At 40.5% G+C, this 22,540-nt stretch overlaps 1 protein-coding gene across 1 annotated transcript; it reads left to right on the top strand.

The window, feature by feature from the left end:
* Positions 1-4,910: 4,910 nt before the first annotated feature.
* olfcb1 (olfactory receptor C family, b1) lies at positions 4,911-13,187 on the top strand. Its single transcript, XM_029497143.1, has 6 exons — positions 4,911-5,108; positions 6,960-7,251; positions 8,130-8,972; positions 9,131-9,340; positions 11,578-11,695; positions 11,886-13,187. The coding sequence occupies exons 1-6, from the start codon at positions 4,912-4,914 to the stop codon at positions 13,019-13,021; spliced, it is 2,796 nt and encodes a 931-aa protein (XP_029353003.1). The 5' UTR covers position 4,911; the 3' UTR covers positions 13,022-13,187.
* Positions 13,188-22,540: the final 9,353 nt, after the last annotated feature.

The following is a 22,540-nucleotide window of genomic DNA, read 5'->3' on the forward strand; positions in this document are numbered from 1 at the left end:
TTTATTATTTATTATTAATGTATTATTTTAAATGTCACTTCTTAGGGGGTTTGTTGTGTGTGACACTTCCTGTTTTATTTTGAAGTCCCGTGCTATCTTGCCTTCGGTTCTTTTACTTCCTGTTTTTGTCCTTCCCTGATTACTGTCCCTGCCCTAATGTCATTCACAGGTGTCTCGTTTTATATATATATATACCCGGTGTCTTCTGTCTGCATCCTTCGTGAGTAGCTTTCCAGTGTTACAGCCTTGCGTTTGATACCCAGTGTTCGACCAGTTTTGTGTCTGTCTAAAGAGCTCTTTTTGCCTCTAGCGTCTCTGTGCCTTTGCCTGTGTTTTTGATCTGTCGATTTTGACGCTCACCTGATTTTTGCCCCATGTCTTTGTACTGCCGCTTATTTTTATTGCCTGCCTGTGTACTGAACCTAGACTGATAATAAACTACTTCTTCTTTTTAAATTTTATTTATCTTTTATTATTTTCTGTCAGGGCCGACAGACAAACTGGGACCCACAGAGCAGACCAGAGGCAGCGAGTAGCGAGAAGTAAACTGCACTAAGTGGTCAACAAATGCCTTTGCAATGACTATTATTTATATATATATATTATTATTATTATTTTATTATTTTTTTTAATTGTCTTCTTAATTTTGGTTACAAAATACATTCCCAACATCAAATATTTTTAATTATCTCATTCACCCACACAGACACAGGGAGAACATGCAAACTCTGCACAAAAAGGACCCAGGCTGGGAACCAAACCCAAAAAACTTCTTATTGTGGGGTGACAGCACAAACCACTACGCTGCCATGCTGCCCCAGTTTCTTCTTCTTGTTATTGTTATCATTAATGATAATAATAATGCATTTTATGTATGTGGCACCTTTGAGGTCACCAAACAGAGAATAAAAACAAAACAATAAACCAAAAATAGGAACCTAATGGAACCTAAAATATATTCAAAACATTGGAGTAAAAACACTATTTTGTGGAATGGCAGTGCAAGGCCCCCATGGGGTTGGAGTGGCGGGGAGTCCTGTGGTGGTTGAGTGGGGAGTCCTAGAGTGGTCAGTTAGAACAACATTTATATTCTATTCAGGATGTGACAAATGTGTGAACCAGGATTTTAGTGCTGAGTTGGGACAGTGATGAGTCTGGAGATATTATGGAGTTGGAAGAATGCAGCCTGGGTCATCTTTTTACTGTGTGGTACAAATGAGAGACTGCTGTTGAGAATTTTGCCAAGGTTTTTGACATGAGGTTATGAGGTTATGTACCTTAACCTCTTAAGACTGCAGTCATCAAACCCCAGCTTAAAAAGCAAAATCTTGATCCAGATGCTTTGGCCAACTATAGACCCATATCGAACCTTCAATTCATTTGTAAAATAATTGAGAAAACATGTCCATCTGGATGGGAACGGTTTGCTTGAAGAGTTTCAGTCAGGATTCATCATAGCACAGAAGCACTCACTCATCTTCATCCACTTTATCCGTATCCAGGTCGCGTGGCTGCTGGAGCCATTCCCAGCTCACATTGGGCGAGGGGCAGGGTACACCCTGCATAGGTCGCCAGATATTCAAATGGCTTCAGACAATGGATCAGCCTCCATACTACCCCTCTTAGATCTCAGTGCTGCATTTAACAGCATAGATCATACATTTTTGTACAGAGACTGGAACATGAAATTTAAAGGAACTGCACTAAGGTGGTTCCAAACCTATCTATCAGATAGACATCAGTTTGTTTGTGTTAACAACAGCTCCTCCTCATGAACTGCTCTTTATCTGCTTCCTCTAGGCAATATTATCAGGAAAGACAGCATCAACTTTCAGTGTTATGCAGACGACACTCAGGTGTACTTATCAATGAAGCCAAATGAAGTCAGTCAGATAGTCAAACTGCAGACATGTCTTGAAGATATGAAAGTCTGGATGACCCAATTTTTTTCATTCCTGAACTCTGACAAAACTGAAGTTATTGTACTCAGCCCTAAGTACTTCAGAGAAATGCTATCTAATTATCTAATCAGTCTGGACAGCATTAGTTTGGCTTCCAGCTCCACTGTAAGAAACCTTGGAGTAACTTTTGACCAGGACATTTCCTTTGTCCCTCACATAAAACAAGTCAAAACAAGTCGCGCAGCTTTCGTCCACCTGAGAAACATTAGTAAAATCAGAAACATCCTCTGTCAAGATGATGCAGAAAAACTAGTCCATGCATTTGTAACTTCTAGGCTGGACTACTGTAACTCATTACTATCTGGATGTTCAAACAAATTTCTGAAAGGCCTTCAATTGATTCAGAATGCTGCTGTACAAATATTACAGGGACTAGGAAAAGAGATCACATCTCTCCTGTGTTAGCAGCTTTTCATTGACTGCCAGTAAAATACAGAATAGAATTTTAAATCCTTCTGTTAACATAATAAGTTATTAATGGCCAAGCTCCATCATATCTCAGAGAGCTCATAGTTCCTTATTGTCCTAGTAGGCTACTCCACTCCCTAGATGGAGGTTTATTTGTGGTTCCTAGAGTCTCCAAGAGTTAATTGGCACTAAAGGAACAACACTAAGGTGGTTCAAATCCTCTATTAACAATTGCTCCTCCTCACACACTATAGCCAATTATGGGGGCCCAAAGGGCTCAGTACTTGGACCAATCCTCTTCATACTATACCTGCTTCCTTTAGGAAACATTATCGGGAAACACAGCTAAATTTTTCACTGTTATGCAGGTGATACTCAGCGGTTCCCAGAGTCTCCAAGAGGAAATGTGGAGGTAGATCTTTCAGTTATCAGGCTCCCCTTCTATGGAACCAACTTCCAGTATCGGACTGGGAGCGGATTCTTTAGTAATTTTCAAGACCATGCTTTAAGCCTTTCTGTATGACAGCGCTTATAGTTAAAACGTGAAAGAATATCTACTCTCTAGCCCCCCCCCCCCCCCGACCCTTTGTGCCCCTCTCTCTCCCTCTCCCAACCCAAAGAGTTGCCTGGTTCACCAAATCATAACATCGTAACAAATTACATCAAGGCACTTTACACATAGAGCAAGTCTAGACCCAACTCTTTATAAAATTATCCCCCTATGAGCTAGCACTTGGTGACAGTGGCAAGGAAAAACTTCCTTTAAGAGGCAGGAACCTTGGGAAGAACCAGGCTCGGTGGGGGGTGGCCATCTGCCTCGACAGGTTGGATTGAGAGAGAAAGAGAGAGACACACACAGGGCGGAGGGGAGCAAAGTTGGGTAGAGTATGGAGAGAATGAGAGCAGGAGGAGGTGATATTCCATACAGGTGGAGCAGGAACACATAATGCTCCATGAACTTCATGGAAATGATACAGAATGGAGTTCATGAAGTTCATGAAGAAGCAGCAGACATTGCAGGGACATGGGGTGATTGGCGATGATTCACCACCTGATATGAGGACAGGAAGCGAGGGACTGGGAGAGACAGGCTTCGGGAAAACATGGTTAGTAAATAGCTACACATGATTAGAAGTGTGAGAAGCAGGACTTCGGGGAAACATCACAGCTAAGTAGAAGAATGAATTGTTGGGGTGTGGCTCGGGTTTTTCCAGTTCATTAGTACCAACCAAACAGGTTAGCTGTGAAAGTTATGTGTAGTCTTCCCTAACCCTAACCCTCCACAAATGGTGATAACCTCTTCCTTACATTCCAGATTTAGATGAGGAGAAACCAGGAGTCTACATAATCTGTGAAAGACACACAGCAGTTATCTTCACAGGATCAAAAGTCTGGATCTGATATATATATATATATATGTAGAGAGAGAGAGAGAGAGAGAGAGAGAGAGAGAGAGACCAGAAAAGGATTTCAGCAGCTAATTACCCCGATCTAAAACAGACTTAAGATAATCCTGAGTGAGCTAACAGGAAAAGCACAGGATCCTTCACTCCACTAGTCCCTACCAGCACCACCTGCTTCCCTTTACCCGTCCATCCTCCCACACCTTCTCTGTCCTATATTCCTCCATGTATTCACTGAGGTGTAGCACTGCCCTCCCTGCCTACACAAAGATCCTTTCACTCAATAAAGATCAACAAACTAGCTTCAATGGAGGGCTGGCGATGGTCACATACATGCCCTGAAATAATAAAATATTTTGCTGCATAATTTTATAAAATATAAAAAATATTTATCTGCATAATTTTGCAAATATTTAAGTCATTTATTTCAGAAAAAGTTGACTCACCTTGTGGTGTTAAACTTTGAGGACAAATGCAGGCAAAAAAACAACAACAGACTTAAGAAACATTTGTCTTGCACTTTACTGTTCAAATTCCATTTACTCCAGCAATGTTGAGCAACCACTGTGTGATCAGAGTTGGTAAAAACCTGATGGTGTTCGATATAGTCACGGTAATAAAGATCACAGGCACCGGGCCCAGTCTTCCTCTCCACTGAGTTTCCATTCCTCCCATTAGAGAGGAACCACACCAAGCCCATATTTGAGTCATTTGTGACAAACTGCAAACAGCTACAATTAGCAAATTTTGATGGAGTCGCATCTTACTGTAACTTATAAATCCAAAGCAGGATAAATAGATTTATGTCTTTTTTGTGCTGTTTTCTTTTATTCATGTTAAGTACTTATAGTGTTGATTACAATTACAAGAGCTATTATGAACCAATTCTTCTAGTAATGACTAGCAGGACACAAATAGAAGGAATTGATATAAAGCATTTGATTATAAGGTGTGAAGTTTCTCAGCAGTCTGAGAAATTCCTCACCATGCATGGTGCTTGAGATTTGATCTATGAAGCATTCTTTCAGCTTCTGCCTTAAACTGGTTTGCTGTAGATGCCGTGTCTAGCCCCTCCCAAATTCCATGACAGAGATCAAATAGTCCCTGTGATTCCCTGCTGTGGTTACTGGTCTATCAACATGCTGATGTTCGGATGGCTGTGCAGCCTTGTCTTAGCCCTGATAATGACTCCATGTGTGGATGGGTGTGATGGTGTTCAGCCTATTTGTGGGGCGTATTCACCTGGGAATATTATCATTGGTATAATGTTGCCATGTCACCAAAAAGTGAAGAGAATCAATGAACGGATTAAACCTGACAACTTCCTCTGTTCAGAGTGAGTATAACATTTTTGCTTTTTTTACTTTTTTTTACATCAAAGTTAGCAGCAATAAGAAGGTTTTTTTATTATTATTATTTTGTTGTACCAGCTGCAACCTCGCTTACACTATCAAGCAAGTTGAGCTTTATGGTTAGAGTGACGACCACAAACACAAACAGTGACCCTGCATACATCACTTCCTGCACATTAATCATTATTAAGCCAGACTGTGGTACTGTGATTGCCTTAAATATCTTTCACACTCTAGATTGTCCGTATGTCTGAGTGTGAGTATGAGTGGTTGTTTGTCTCTGTCTGTCCCTGTATGTTGGCCCTGCAATGGACTGATGACCTGTCCAGGGTGACCCTGCCCTCGCCCATATTGAGCTGGGATTGGCACCAGCACCACCCGCAACCCGGAAACAGAAAAGTGTTAGAAGTTGGATGGATGGAGTTTAATGTGTCTGGCCCCAGGAAAGCCGTAGCTCGCTCTGTCATCTCAGCTCAGTATAGTGGATGTGTTGCTTTTTTTGTCTGCATTTGTGCTCAAAGTTTAACGACACATGGTGTCAACATTATATGAGATTGATGCAAGTTAATAGTCTTGCAGCAAAATATTACTGTGTAGATCTCTGGAGAGATGGGAGTCCAGATAGGTGAAGGTGTCCCAACAGAGGAGCCAAAGATAGGATACATAGTGATTGAACTAAAGAGCAGCTCAGGCCATTTTAGGCAGAATTCATCAATTCTTCATGATGTGACCCAACATGAGCTGGCAAGTGAAACCACAACATGCTAGTGGGCATTCCCTAAATATGAGTGAGCCCATCACCAGGGCCCAGAGCTGGGTCAGGGGCCCAGGCTCCCTGGCCTGTCACCTTGTCTGCAAGAGCACAAGAGGCACCAAACCCAAAAAGCAGCCACAACTCGTGGTGTGCCAGGTGGGCGATGGTGAGGACCACTGAACCGCCTAAGCAAGCGCAAGAGTGGTACAGGAGGGCCCCATGCCCCTACACCGGCCTGCGTCGGACCGACAGAGAACACCAGAGAGCCACCACAGATCCAGCACCACACAGTGCCAGAAGGCAAAGCCCAGCCACCAGGACATAGAAGAACCCAGGCACCCGACCGACCGTCCACTGTAGGGCCCCCAGGCCACCTGACCAATGTGCCACCCAATCGTGGAGGATCGGGCTCCCCGAATGATGCCATGATTAATTACAAGTGAAAGTGTGCCTTTTCCTGCACATCTTCAATCCCCGTCGAGGAAGCATTGCCGTACATCGTGACCCTGTGACCCTGGATGTGGTGTGATACATCAAGATTGGGAGAGAGGAGAGGAGGGTGGGGTAAACAGCACAACTAGTTGCTGTGTTTCTGATGTAACAGCACTGTGTAGGATATGTCAGAGAGGTGATTACAGTAAGAAATATACCATTCATTCATCTTCTACCGCTTGTTTGTTTTCAATCCCAGCTCACATTGTGAAAGGGCAGGGTACACCCTGGACAGGTCACCAGTCCATTGCAGGTCCAATATACAGAGACAGAGAAGACCAACCACTCACACTGACAGTAATACCTCCAGGCAAATTACAGTTGAGATATTCCAGCAGGAAAATGAATAGATGAAAAAATTATATTGCAATTGCCTTGTGGGCACAATGTCATGCTGCTTCTGGCACATGTAGATATATATGTATATATACATATATGTATACTGTGTGTGTGTGGGTGTGTGTATATATATATATATATATATATTGCGTTTGTCTTAATGGGTGTACAAAAATGTTTGAACAATACATCATTTCAAAGCACTACTTTTAATTTAACCAGCTTTCTTTTCAACATTGTCTATTTTCAGTTTTGATCTGCAATCATTTCTGAAGTCGTTGGCTACAATTCATGAAATCGAGGAGATAAATGCAGCTGGTTTCCTCCCAGGAGTGCATCTTGGATATTTGATGTGTGACACATGCTCTGATGCAAGCAAAGCTCTGCGAGATGTGGGGCACATGCTTGCAGTAAACAACTCTCTAAATGTACAGTGCAACTACACCGATTTAAGGCCCACAGTCAAAATTATATTAGGAGCACTGTACTCTGAAGTGTCCATTGCTTTGGCCAGACTGCTTAATGTGTACATGGTCCCTCTAGTAAGTATCAAATCAATGTATGTTTTTATTCTGATGGGTGATTCGAAAACCAGCCATTTTTCAGCCGTTAGATATAGGTGGCTGGATCGTTGTGTTGTCATTGTTTCTGCTGCATTCCTAAGCATTCTTAAGCATAAATATGTAAATATAAATATATGTGTAATTATTCTAAAATTATGTAGAAGGTAATACTGATAATATAAATTATATTTTCTATAGTTATATAAATCCTATTAAGACATACCCTTTATTTTGTTGTTTAAATTCAAAACACTCTTGTGTGCGGTGCGATTTTTGGTGCTTTAGGTAATACTAGCAGTGTGAATGAAAAGTCTGCAATAATTAAGCATGCATCCGCACTTCCTCATTATGACATTATAATTTAAGCTATTACACTGGGTGGCTTCATGTAATAGGCTAGCACTCCTAATAAAGTGTTCAGTGATTGTGAGCGTATTCTATATTTGGATGTGTGTGATTGTTTGTGGGTGTATATATTTAGGTCATTTTAGCAATATATACATATGTATATCATGGAGGAAAAAAACATTATAGTTAGTGTCAGAAATGCTTCAAAATGTATTTATTAGATAGTCTGGGAGAAACCTAGCAAATAGTCTGGCTATTTAGGAGTCAAACCTGACGTCTGCTGCTCAGGACATCAGAGCCCATATTGTACACTCAATCATGCCCTTCACTGCTCCTTGTCATTAATTTACTGTAGGGATGACCAACATTCTTCCAAAAGATATTCTCTCTGTTGGTCTTTTCCTATATTCTTCAAAGTAAAATTCTTACCCTTTTTCTCAAAATTTTCACCAATATCATGTGTGACTATTTTTCTACATATAAAATTCAGCTTTGTTTCATCCTAACAGCTGAGCAGCACATCATCTTCACCAGAGCTGAGTGATAAGCTGCGCTATCCAGTCTTCCTACGCACTGTTCCTAGTGATTATCATCAGACAAAAGCAGTTGCTAAACTGATGCATCACTATAACTGGAACTGGGTCGGGGTTGTGTATGGAGACGATGAATATGGAAAAGCAGCTTTCCAGAGTTTTCTTGAGGATGCTACGGCCAATGCTGTGTGCATGGCCTACCATGAGATGTTATCTCATGACCTTAATGATTCACACAGCAGGGAACGTATCAAGCATATCGCTCTGCAGATCCGTTCCTCAAGTGCCAAGGTAGTCCTGCTTATCCTCAAGGCAGAGTTGGTGGAGGCCCTCTTTGAGGAAATGATAAGGACCAATACATCTAGGATCTGGATTGCCAGTGATGTGTGGTCAAGGAGTTGGTCCCTTGCCCAGATGCATGACATCAACAGGGTTGGGGACATCTTGGGTTTCACATTTGTTGCCAGCAAGAGTGAAAAATTTGATAGGTATCTGCAGAATCTTACAGTGACCCCAGGAGGTTACAATTTTTTCATTGAAGAATACAAGAACCTGAGGTTCAACTGTTCCTCTGAGTGCTCCTCAAACCAGCACCCACCCAACTGTGGCTCACCTAATGTAATGAAAATGAAATCTTCAATAGCTTGCAATATCAAGGATCCCCATGAGCAAAATGATGACTATCTTGTGACAGCTGTGGATACAAACGAAACCTTCCTGAATAGAGTTGCAGTGTGGGCTGTAGCAAATGCTCTTAAGAAACTATTGAACTGCAACAGCTCCTCCTGCTCTGGTGAAATGGACTTTCCACCATGGCAGGTGAGAATTAATGTCATCTTTGCATAAAGTGTAACTTCTTCATATTCAAAGAACTGAAATTTGATGAGCACTTCTCAAATATTTTTTAACTGATCAGTTCCAGTGATTCATATTAGGAAGGCCCAGTCAATATTGAAATTCTGCCCTATGCTTTGCAGCTTCTAAAACAATTGAAGGAGGTCAGTTTCACGCTTGACAACCAGAACTTCCAGTTTGACAAGAATGGTGATTTTGTAAATGGGTATGATCTGATCTTCTGGGAAAAATATGAACACCACAGAAGATTTCGAAGTATTGGAAAATACCATGCCCATTATGAACGAATCGATGTGGAAAGTTTCACCTGGTTTTCATCAGGCAATGAGACGGTAAGAAAAACAATTTATTCACAGGTTTGAGCACTGCATAATCAGAGGATTCCCATGGTTATCAATGGGGTTTGTTTCAACTACTGATGCTAGCTAACACATAGAATGTCTTAGGCAAAGTAGTACTGAAGTAGGCCAGGCGGTCACCAAAGGCCTTTAAGTGTGGCCATTGAAAACTTGGCCTGTAGATGTGATTGGATGTATGTGCAACTTACTGTGGTATGTGTCAACTTCTGATTTTATTCAATCATTCATTCATCTTCAACCACTTTATCTATTTCCGGGTTGCGGTGCTGCTGGAGCCAATCCCAGCTCAAATTGGGCAAAGGCGGGGTGCAACTTGGACAGGTCTCCAGTCCATCACAGGGCCAATAACACAAAGACAGAGACAGAGAACCACTCACACTCACACTCAGACCTATGGACAATTTAGAGTCATCAGTTAATCCAAACATGCATGTCTTTGCACAGTGGCAGGAAACCCATGCAGGCAAACATGCAAACTCAACACAGAAAGGCCCCAGGCTGGGAACCAAACATGTGACCTTCTTATTGTGGGGCAACAGCACTAACCACTATATTGCCATGCTGCCTGCTGGGCCATATTAAGCGTAAATTGTTCCATCTTTAGTAGAATTAACTGAAAATAAAGTGTCAAACTGTCATGATTTCATGAAACTGTCAGTCGTCCTTGAACAAGTAGGTAGATGTTTGGAGCCTGGTATCAAGGAAATAGATTTCCCCAGACAAGTGAAAACACATTGGCCCATAATTATCATGAAAACATATGCCAGAAAAGAGGTGTAATTTGAAAAATTAAAATACCAGTTCATTTAATGTAACAATATATATAATTATTTCATGGTCCTGTTGACTGGTAGTGCAGTGTTGTAAAATCTGTGTGTAAATTAGATAGTTAGAAACAATTCAGATTGACAGATTTCAAGACAGTATTATTATTATTATTTATCAGTCGTATTAATTTCAAGTGCAGCAACCCACTTTTTGTGGAAATTTTCAAATCATGCCATTTTGTTTTCACCTAAGTGTAAAGAAATGTGATGTAGGCTATTGGCCCAATAGCTTTTGTTTACATTAGTGTAATTAACATGGTATTCTGTGACTCCATGTCATCGGTTGCAAACATTTTATAAAGCATCACAAAGATCGAGTGTTGATGTGTGAAAATGTGTGCTGAAAACAATTCAGCAATTGTGGTGTAAATATCAGGCCCAAAAATGTCCTCAGTTCAGTTCATGGAATCACAGAATAAAAGCAAGCACAAAATCTTTGCTGAAGTGGAACTTGAAATAATAATGAGGTCCAAGGGAACAAAGTGGCTCTATTTGGCAGCCTGTGTCACGGATGTGTGAGTGCTGGGGTGAGGACCCAGGTGCAGGAGCAAGCAGAAGTGGGTTGAAGGGAGTGGAAATATATATATTCAATAAACAAAACCAAGACTAGCAACAGACATAAACATACTCAAAATCAAGGCAGGGCTCTCAAGAAACAGAGGTGTACAGAGCAAGGAGAACAAGACAAAGGACAAGGATAGTCAGGATAGCAGGAGGCCAACAGGACAAAGAATCCAACACAGACTAGACAAACACCCAGACTTAAATACAAACTGAACTTAACAAGACACAGGTGAAACACATTAGGCCAGGGAAGTCAATCAAACAGCTGAGGTGGAAAACAGAACACAGAAGGGAAGTAAGCTGACAAAACTGAGGGGAGACAAGACTTTCAAAATAAAATTGGAAGTGGCAAACAAACTAAAACTGAGTTAACAGAAGCTAACTAACAGACTGACCTTGACAGCCTGAAAAGATTTGTCAAAGACTGCCAGAAGGAAGGTCAACAGCATTGATGGTGATTTTTTGCAACTGGGTCTTGACCTGTTTCTACACTTGAATAAATGAGGGCTGATGACTTTTTGACTTCAAAATTAAGAAAAATCTTAATTTGACTCACTTGCTTGGACTTCTGTGGGAGTGTAACTATTGATATCAATGGGTTATGTGAGGTCTGGACCTTAAGCAAGTAGTTTCATTTACAAACTGTTACATTACAAACTATACGAGAGGGAAATGTCAATGAAAAACACAATGGTTTCTCTTTAATTAATCCTCTGGATATCAAGTATATCTGGCTTGAATATCGAAATTTGGCTATTAAAAACCTACAATGGCAAAGTTTCATATGTTTCAGCCTGCCTTTTTGTTTTGCTCCCACAGACACCTGAATCCAGATGCTCCGCAAGCTGCCCCATTGGCTGGGTAAAGAAGATCTTGAATGTATCCTGCTGTTACAAGTGCACCCAGTGTGTGGAGGGGACCTACTCAGACAGCCCAGGTATGATTGTTTGAGTGACTGATTTTATGCACAGTGCCACATGTTAATCTTCTTGTAATATTGATGCTATTACAGATGGCCAAGGTTTTAAAAGTGAAGTCAGTCTGTTCATGTGCAACTTTGGTGTCCGGTTGCAGACCTAAAAAAATTTGAATGGGCTTGATGCATATACCTACATCTTCTTTGACAGATCTTGATAACTGCAAAAAATGCCCCAATGGAACTTGGTCTCTCAAGGGATGGGATCACTGTGAACCAAGATGGGAGTCTTTCATGCAATGGAGCGATCCTCATCCTATTGCCCTGCTGGCAGCTTCAGCATTTGGTATTTTGCTTTTGCTAGTTATGCTCATTATCTTTTTAGTCTACAGAGATTCCCCACCCATGAAAAGAGCTGAAGTGAGATTATCCTGTGTGATTATGGCTGGTCTGGCAGTAAGCTTTGCAAGTGTGATTTGTTTCATGGGCAGGCCAACTGTACATCTCTGTCGGGCCCGCCAGGTCATGTATGCCATGGGCTTCACCTTGTGTGTGTCCTGCATCCTAGTCAAGGCTTATCGTACCTTCCTGGCTTTCCTTCCCTTTGGTCAGATAACAAACAGACATCTACATAAATTATACAGGCCATCTGTAATTGTCACTGTGATAACTTCTCTCCAGGGGATCATTTGTCTTCTCTGGCTGATCTTAGATTCTCCTCATATTGATGACACAGAACCACCCCCACAAACCATGAAACACATAATCCAGTGTACTGAAGGTGATAGAAACATAGGCTTTACCATTATGTTGAGCTACATTGCTCTACTGGCATTGATTGGCTTCCTCTTGGCCTTCAAAGGCAGAAAGGTTCCACAGAAGTTTAGTGAAACAGGTTATATCATTTTTAGCATGCTTATGTACCTGTTTGTGTGGGTGTGTTTTATACCAGTTTACATTACCAACAAGGAAAAGGGTAGTCCTGTTCAGGCCTCAGCCATTCTAGTATCCAGCTATGGCATTATCTTTTGCCATTTTTTACCCAAGTGTTACGAAGCACTTTGCAGGCCAAAGGATGATCCACTGGAGAGGATTCTGAGGAGATGGCAAGTTATATCCGGTCCAAATCCAGATTCTGAAACATGCTCAGAGACCTACATACACAACACAACCTCACAAAATAGTAGCAGGTTTTCTATATCAAGTACAACAACTATACTGGAAAATGAAGTTGGTCCCATTGATTCTGTGATAATGCCTACACCTGAGAAAAGAAGCAATTTAAATCCACTCTCTAATACATCGGGAACAAGAATAATGAGGAGGTGTAGAAGTGTATCTGTCTAAAATGTGATACATTTTTCCACTGTCCCTAAGATGTTTTTGTAAGGTCATATGCTATGAATTGTAAAGTAAAATTTCTTCCAAATATCTTTCTATTCTTTAATACTCAGATGACTAAAGTTGACTTGTTGTTTTGTAGTGTTCTGAGACCACAGTGCCAATAAAACAAAAATGCTTTTTAAGTGTTTGTTGTTGTGGATTCCTGGATTCCTGAACTGCCTTCCCATTAATATTATTTACATTTACATGCATTTGCGTTTAATCATTTGGTGCAGACGCTTTTATCCAAAGAAACAAATTATAAAGATGAAATCAAGTACAGTAGATGGCCTTAGTCTAAGTGTTAAATGTTGCATGTATTTAAGGTGTATGGAGAGAGTACAGGGATGTGCAGTGACAAGCATAAGTGAGTGTTAGACATTTTCTGGTTGTAGGAGAGGAGATGGTCTTGGAATAGAATTTAGCTTCTCACCTTCTGCTCTACAAGAATTTAAACATTTGCTCAACCATTACAGAACCACTGACCAGTATTGTCTGGACTCAGAAGGTCTTGTGTGCAGGGATGGTGATGCTAGAGACTATTCTGTGAAGAAAGAACACAGCTAAGAAGGACCATAGGCTGAATGATCGAGTAAGAGTAGCACAACCAGGGGTCACAAGACAAACATTGGTGATCAATTTTGATTCAGTTTAAGGTAAAAGTGACATATGACAGTTTGGGCTGATTTAAGGTCAAATATACTGCTGTACTGATTGAGGTAAGACCTGATTTTTCTAATGATGGGTCACACATGTCAGTGGCCAAGGCATAATTTTTTTAGTAGGGTAACAATGACCTGTCGAGATCTATTGACAGCATGGCACTGGAGGGGGGAAAAGAGCACAACAGAAAATATCCAGTAACTAAACATATATTGTGCTCTGCAATGAACTGGCAACCTGTCCAACTTGTGCAATTTATCTACTTTTGTCGTGCAACTCTGAAACAAAAAAAGCTGACAGAAATAGCAATTTGAGACTGCTACACAAGTGTCATCCAATCACTGCTGATCCACCTCAAGGGTATTAATCCCGCTTTTCCCATAAAAATTTCATTTAGGCTCATTTAGCCTAAATTGTCAAAATAAAAATCAGATATTGGCCAGAGCAGAGAAATGTGATTGTCAGCTTTCATAGAAAAGGTCGAAAACTTCCTTGTAAAAGAAGATACCATTATGTTATTTCCAGCTTCCTGTAATTCATGACTGAATGAACTGATTTTATCAAGTGTTGATGTGCAGGAATTCTCCATTAGTAAGATAGATAATACCTGTGCAGAGGGTTGAGAAAAGGTGAGCCATTTCTCACATGAGCACCTGCCCCCTCAAAATGTCAAATGTCATGTAGCCCTTGGAGCATTGTATAAAGTAACACATTAAATACCTCATGCTAAGAGACAAAAACAGACTTTCAGCAGCTTAAGTTCCTTCTGCTGTGTTGGCCAATAACTTGCTCAATTTGTGTTAGTGATATACACCTGGGTGTGGGTGGCATGGATTACAGAGATGCTTTGAGTCAGACTTACTAGTATGTGATTAGACTTTTTGTGACTACCTATTTCCTGAAAGTCTATAAATATTCAGTTAATTCACTTGAAAACATTCATGTATTTGCCAAACTACACCTAAATTTATACATCTTACATCTCAAATAATTTTTTGTGTCAGTCAGTATTTTTGAAAGCTTGGTCACCATATTAGGTCCATGGGCTTTTATTATGGTCTTATTATAGTATTTTTCAATTGATTTCAATATTTTCAGACTCAGCTCATGGTCCCAATTCCACTACTGTAAAATGCTGGCTGTATCTAATGTAATTTCAGTTGCTTCAGATCCTGATTGGTGATCATATATTTACATCGGGTATACATGCTGGCATTTAAATGGTATTTATTACTAGTATGTATGTGTGTATTTTTAATTGCTTATAATAGATTTAAAAAAAAATTTACACAATTATTACCTAGTAATAAAGTCCAAATGGAACTATGATAATGTTAAACTTTCTCTCTCTAGTTCAGCTAGATTACCACCTCCATTCAGTCTTCCATATTGCTATTTTTCCCTCTCTTTCTCTCTCGCTGCCTGTGTGTGTGTGTGTGTGTGTGTGGATATGCTTGAAAGACAAAATTATAAATGCAAAGGCCAAAATGCGCATGCAACCAAATAGTTGCAGCACAGCTGTGGATAAAGCTTAAAACACCACCTGACAAACTGGGCTCTGATTAACCTGATGAGCTTAAAGTCTTAAATGTAAATGCCTGTGTGTGTGTATGTGTGTGTGTGTGTGTGTGTACGTGGATGTTTGAACAATCCTGTGTACTGTATGTGTTGAAGCACTTTACATGACCATCTGTGCTTGCTGAAGAAGAGAGAGAATATCTCTCCCTCCTGCAATCAGTTTTATCCATTCAACTACTCACAGTTGCGAGCCCTGGTAGTCAGTTCACTCGACAAGTTGTTGGTATCTTTCCCACAACACTTGGAGGATTACACGGAAAGTAACGATCAAGTAAGGACCAACAGAAAGCCATTGTTTTAGGATCCAAGAGGACCTGATCTCCCAATATTATTGGCAGCAACTCAGGATTTACACTTATTTTTCTCCAAACTCCTTTTTTTCCAAAGATTTTTACACTTTTCTTGAATCAGTTCAGATTAAAAAATGGGCTGCTCTCCATCCAAAGGAAAGTTATTTTCAAAACCAGGACTAACTGATGGTGACCCTCACAAGGCTCTGCTGAATGACTCATCACAGGACAGTGTTGATTTTAGACCTGTAGAAGAGGAGAATACATGCTTGGAGACCAATGAGAAGGATGAGGACCAACCATTACCCACTGAAGAACATCCTTCAAAAGCCACTGCATGGTCTCAGCTGACCTGCGACACAACAGCCCAAAATACAGAGAACATTACCGAAAAAGGGGACAATGTAATGTCCCAAGAAGAAGTCAGACAGTGTGTACAGACAGATGCAATTAAAAAGATAGAGAAAAGAAAGAAAAATAAGAGTAAAAGAAGGTCTACTGAAAAGTATAGGAAGTCCTCTATCATTCAGACAAAGTTTGACCTCCAACCACACATGGTGAGGGCTCATCAAGCAGGTTATGACTTTCTGAAACTGAATATCTCTAGATATGAGACCTTGTTGCATCTCCTGGACAGTGCTGCACAGACACAGTTGACCCTTCAGCCCATGATGTCTGCTTTAGTGTTGCACTTTGAGGAGATCAACCAAGCACTAGAGGAGATGGCTGAGGAGGGGGAGCTGATGTTGAAGGAGCATGGAGACTACATGGCCTTTCCTTCTGGGATGATGTCTATTATCTCAACTAAACATAGCTCTGACACACCAAATTCCACCGATCCACCACCAGATCTTCTACAGCAACTGCTCCAGCACGCAATAGAGAAAATGAAGCTTATAGGTGGTTCAGTTAAGGCACTGGGTGACACAACACTTGAGGAAGTCATGGGATACATTTCTTTCTTCTCTAAGCAACTGGTTGAAAAACTGCAGGCCAAGCAGGCAGTAGAGCAGAGGTTGGCTCATGTGGTGGCACACATAGAGGGAGCTGCCATTAGGAAGTCTTACCCTGAGGATTCAGCTCTGCACAGTGAAGACAGTGGTATTGGGGGAGAGAATGAAAGTCTGACAGGATCTGAGAGGCACCGCCGCCGCCGTGGGAGCGCTGGATCTGGAAGTTGTGGGTCTGGAGTCAACATTCAACAACACAGTGTGTTTGATAGTCTCCCGAATAATGTAGCCAGCCTAATAGGCCATAACAAAGAAGATGAAGAGGATGAGGAGAAGGATGATAACGATGAAGAAAAAGATTACAATGATGATGAAGTTGATAGGCTTGGAAGAAAGAGGTCAGGTTCTTCCCCACCTGATCCCAGTCAGCCTCTTCTTTACATGCATGCAAATTGCAAGAAGGAGCAACAGCCTACAGTTAAACGACCCCTGACTGCTAATGCCAGAACACATCCTGAACACACCTCATCTTCTAGATATATGAACATAATGATGGAGCAGCAAAAGAATCAGAGAGACTTGGATCAGCGAATGAAAAAAATGGCTGAAATACACGGAAATAGAACATCAGTAGGCCCTCATTATAATCTTTATAGAGCTGGACTAAGACGGCATTCAATAAGTGCATCAGAATGTGCACAAAAAGGGCCCTTGAGAGCAAATCACTTACCGTATTGCTTACCATCATTACCACCCCAGCCACCTAAGTGCCATTCTGTTAGAAGGCTAATAAATACCTTTAGCCAAAGGGTTGATGGTAGCCCAGAGCATAGCCTTGCTAATGTTACAACTCATATCAGGAAGCTTGGGAAAAGCAGGATCATTCTATCATCCAACATGGGAGATAGTAATGAAGGGGGTCCAGTTATCAATGACAACAATAACAGCAATGGCTGGCATGACTGCAGGGATGGTCTTGATGTGGACAACCTACCACCTCCACCTCCAGAGGTCCTGATGGACAACTCTTTCCAGAGCACTGAGGATATACCAGGTGATGAGGAAGGGGTGCAGGGAGATTCAGCACAGACTCTCCCGACGATAAACCTAAAAGCTGGAGTTTCCCAGCGCTTGAAGGTATCTGTACAGAATGTTGAAGTGCAGCCGAACCATGTGAGGCCAAAGTCAATCAGTCAATCACTTGTCCGTCCTGTCAGACAGGATGCTGTTATGGGGGCACAAGAAACAGAGCAGCTGCCAAAAAGTGATCTTGATCCAGACATTGAGAAGGCTAACTGTCTCCACCAACAAGCACACAAGATCATTCATCCATGTAATGCTGCAGAATCTCTTGACAAGAGAAAGAATGCTGAACTGACTGGCCTAGGACCATTACCCCTTCAAGACAGAATGAGTCAAAGGTGTGAAAGCAATGAATTGTATGATGGTGAAATACAATCTTGGAGCCTGCCTGTGACTGCACCACCTGTCTCTAGAGTACGCCTACCACCATCTTGCCCCTCTGTGTGCCATAGATTTCCAAGCCCTCCTGTGTGCAGACCTCAGTCCACCTCTAAACTTTCATCTAATCCTAATTCTCCAAGAACTATGACACGTGCCACAGGTAGCCACACTGAATTCTTCATCCCATCTGTGTCTTTTCACGATGCCCGTTCAGTCTTCTGTCAAAATGACCCTCAGTGGAGCCTTTCATCCAGAGGTTCTGCTGTTCCCATACTATGGGGAGAGATACCCCGAGGCAGGCTACCCACAAGAGGGATGGAAAACCCAACACGTCGCACCCAATCGGAGCAGAGACCTAGTATGTCCTCCCACTCTGAATATTCTAAAGACGGCAGCTCATCTTCAACTCAAGGAAGTAAGCTAGTTTCAACGACATATAGGTAATATCACAAAGTATAAAATATATATTATAATATATATTATTAATAATATATTTATTATAGTATTATTTCATCTATATTATTTCATAAAGTCAGATACACGTTTTGTATATTTCTCCAAAACATCCATGTAACGAAAGGTCTGCTACTCTTTAAAACATTGGCAGGATTGTTTTTTTTTTCTTTACAGAAACAAAGCAAAACGGTTAGAATGACCTTTGGGGTTGTTTACTATTAATCCTCACAGATGGCTTTTGATTCAATTAGCTGTCTGGCTTATTTTAAGTGAATGACATCAACAAATCAGGCCATCTGCATGCAGCAGATACCAACAAGATTGTATCAACTGGTATCTTTATCTACCTGATGCAAAACATTCCTCCAGTTTCTGTATATCAGCTGTACTAGGGCAGTTTTTCTATTTTAAATATAATTTTTAATTAAGATTAATGATTTTATTTGTGAAACATTGGATCAGTTTACATGTTTGAAAATCCACTGGTTCAAACTGAATAATTCAATTCATAATACAATCTGCCAACATGACTCTTGTTATAGTGTTCTATTGTCAACAACCGCATGTGTGGCAACACCGTGAGAAACAGGTCAAACAGGTGAGGGATGACACCAAAACTCTACACATGCGGGACTGGAGGCAGAGATATCTGACTGGCACACAAGATAAGGGTGTTTTTATATTGTTTTGAGTTCAAGCAGCATGCATCTATTTATATGTATGTCCATACATTCATTGTGTGTATGTATACAGAATATGATATATACAGAGTATGATACAGAAAAAAAAATGTTTAACTTCTATTTAACTTTAAAAGAAAAAAAAAATCAAGATGGGATAATGTGTTACAATTTGTAATGTGCCAAGTTTCTCCTGTCGTGGAATGCAAATCAACCGATTATAAAATTATTTATAGTAAAAAAAAAATATTATGTATTGCTAAATTACTGAAATGGACACCTAATACAATAAATTATCAACAGAAAACATTTGATTGTCTGTACCAGCTTTCTGTACCATGTAATTGTTGCTAATGGAATTGGTGTTGTAACGATGGAAACAGTAATTAGTTGGATATTGAAAAATGTCATGCCATTAATACTCTGTTTATTGTAACATTGTTATTACCATCACTGAACACCAGGGGCTGCGAGTCACTCCTCCGACAGTAACAGCAGAATATCTGGTTGGTCTCAAAGGTTCTAAGTCTATTATAATGCTGCCAGAATTTGTCTGCTCTCAGATGTGCAGTTTAAGGGGATTTGGAGGTAACAGGGTTCATAAAGCATTAACAGGTCAAGAGATTATAAGGTTTATGGGTTCATAAAAGGTCCACTCTTGATTTTTAGGTACTGGGCCCTCTAAGGATTATCTGGCCCTGTGTAACAGAGACAGGCCAGGGATATGTTTATCTGACCTTTATAGTTTGATTTCTACTGTTCTATTGTTGAATTAAAGTGCACCATACAGCACAGTGTGCAGACCACTACAATAATTTTTTTTTAACTGTTTCACTTGAATTGAAAGATACAACTCCAGCGCTTAGTTGTATGTTTTCACATCAGCTCCTGCAAGAGAGGGTGCTTGGTTTAATCCAGATTAGCCTCCCTTCCCCATTCTCCAAAGGTAGTTTCTTAGCCTGCAAACTCACATAATCCATTCATCCATTAACACTTCTCCTCTAATGTTTTCTTATAGGGTGGGAAGCCCTCTGATGAGTGAAGACAGCATCCAGTCGGATACAAGTACTGCTTTGATGACAGCATAGAGCCAAGATGTGATTGGCCAGAGTTTCTGCTATTAAATATAAAATTTGAAGGGAATTAAGAAATGGATTACAGATTAGCAAAATTCACAAACCCAGGCCTTTTTGTATTATCTTTTCTGAATTAACAGAGGAAGAAAAACCTCATAATAACTCAAGTAGCTCTTCAAGGCCTGCTCATTGTTTCTGATTTACTTAAATAATTACAATTATTCATTAGTTACAAAGGTTCACTTTTACCTAGTTTTTGTAAAATTTAGGTAGATAGATAGCTCGACAGACAGCTAGGTGTACCAATACTTTAATATGTTAATACTATGTGGCCAGCTGCTCAATCATTCAGCAAAACAGTGACAGCACTACAACATAATACATAAATAAATAAATTGCACTACATTCTGTTAAATTAAAAACAGTAATAAATTGATAAAATCTAAAAAAAAAAAATGTGTAAAACTTACATTAGTTTTATACAGTGGTTTTTACACTTACCCCCCCAGCTCCTCAGCACACCTTCAGTAGCCTTGGGCTGACTGGGCCAGCCGCTTTTCTGGGGTTCGGCCTTCCCAGATATAACCTATATTGAGTTTGTTTAAAGTTTAATGTACAGATTTTCTTAATAGCAGTGATTGATACACCTGAATGTCTACTTAGCTTGCTGAGCCACAGAGCTTTTTGGGAATGTTACAGTCAGTTGCAAGTGTATACCTAGAAGTTACATAAATTATGTTATTTTCTCTCTCTCTCTCTTCTCTGTTGTGTTTGGATTGCTTGTACTAGATTCTTAACTATGTTAACCATTATTTTATACCTATATGTCATAATATCAGGCTATGTCCCAATAAAAGAGAAAAATCCACCCAAAGCCTGTTTTATAATTTTCTTTAACAGAAACAGATTGCAATCATGACACATCATGGCAACATTGTTGCCTCACAGCAAGAAAGCAGTGGATTAGATTCCCGGACCTGGTGCTTTTTTGTGTGGAGTTTGTATGTTCTCTCCATGCTTTGTGGGTTTCCTCCAGGTACTCCAGTTTCCTTCTACAGACCAAAGACACGCATGTCTAGGTTGATTGGTTAGCCTACTCTAAATTGCCCGTAGGAATTATTGTGAGTGGTTATTTGTCTCTGGGCAGCACGGCAGCGTAGTGGTTAGTGTTGTCATCCAATAAATTTTCTGTAGGTCTGAATGCAACTGTGAGAGGTTGCTTGTCTCACTGTGTGTCTCTGTGTATTGGCCCTGTGATGGACTGGAGACCTGTCCTCACCCCTGGGATTGGCTCCAGCACCCCTGTGACCTGGAAACGGAAAAGGAGTAGAAGATGGATGGATGGTTGTTTGTCTTTGACTGTCTCTATGCATTGGCCATGCGCTAGACTGTAAACCTGTCCAGGGTGATCCCACCCTCGCCCAATGTGAGCTGGGATTGGCTCACATTGGGTAGATAAGTGGAAGAAGATGAATTAATGATTGAATAACACATTATGTCGAGGCATTTACAGTCAGGTCCATAAATATTGGGAGATCAACACAATTCTCATCTTTTTTGGCTATAGATAGAATAGATTAAGCTCTGTCATTCAGGAAAGTTTTAAGTCTGGTCTTGAAAATTGCTAAGGAGTCTTCCCCCAGGACTGATACTGGAAGTTGGTCCCATAGAAGAGGAACCTGACAACTGAAAGGTCTGCCGATTTACTCTTGGAGACTTTAGGAACCACAAGTAAACCTCCATATGGGTAGCTGAGTGGCCTGCAAGGACAGTAGATCAGATCAGAATTGAAATTCTAAAAACTACCATCAATTGCTTATGTCATGTTGATCAAAATGTATATAATGGCTCTCTGTTGAATAGTCTCACCCCCCAAATCATTGAGGAATTAGTAATAGAAATAATATAAGTCCTTACATGCAAGACAACAAGATGTTGTGATAGACTACTCATGATGTGTTTATAATCTATCTTGAATGACCAACCGGACGCCTTCATTGCAACTCTGTAGCTCTGCTACTTTTTATTTCCTCTCTCTTGGTAACAGTTACCATTGACATGTGCTTGTCCTTACATTCCACCGCTGGTGCTTATATTCAGAATAAAAGCATTGGTACATGGAACATCATAAAAACATTACATCTCCCTTCAACAAAAAGGAAAATAAAAATAAAAAAAACGCTGTGCTTATGCATGTCGTAAATAGCAAATAAGAAAACACTTTGACGGTCCATTAGAGTGTCGTACATTAAATAACACAGTCTCCTGTAAATTTTGAGTTCTGCTGTGGTAGCTCCGTGGTGTTTCAGCTGGTTTGATGACTGTT

This window comes from Echeneis naucrates, chromosome 24 (assembly GCF_900963305.1).
Source record: "Echeneis naucrates chromosome 24, fEcheNa1.1, whole genome shotgun sequence".
NCBI lineage: Eukaryota > Metazoa > Chordata > Actinopteri > Carangiformes > Echeneidae > Echeneis > Echeneis naucrates.

Coding starts and splice junctions, on each gene's coding strand:
- olfcb1 (XM_029497143.1), top strand. CDS start 4,912: ATGCTGATGTTCGGATGGCTGTGCAGCCTTGTCTTAGCCCTGATAATG. Junction 7,252..8,129: donor ATGTGTACATGGTCCCTCTA/GTAAGTATCAAA, acceptor TCATCCTAACAG/CTGAGCAGCACATCATCTTC. Junction 8,973..9,130: donor TGGACTTTCCACCATGGCAG/GTGAGAATTAAT, acceptor TATGCTTTGCAG/CTTCTAAAACAATTGAAGGA.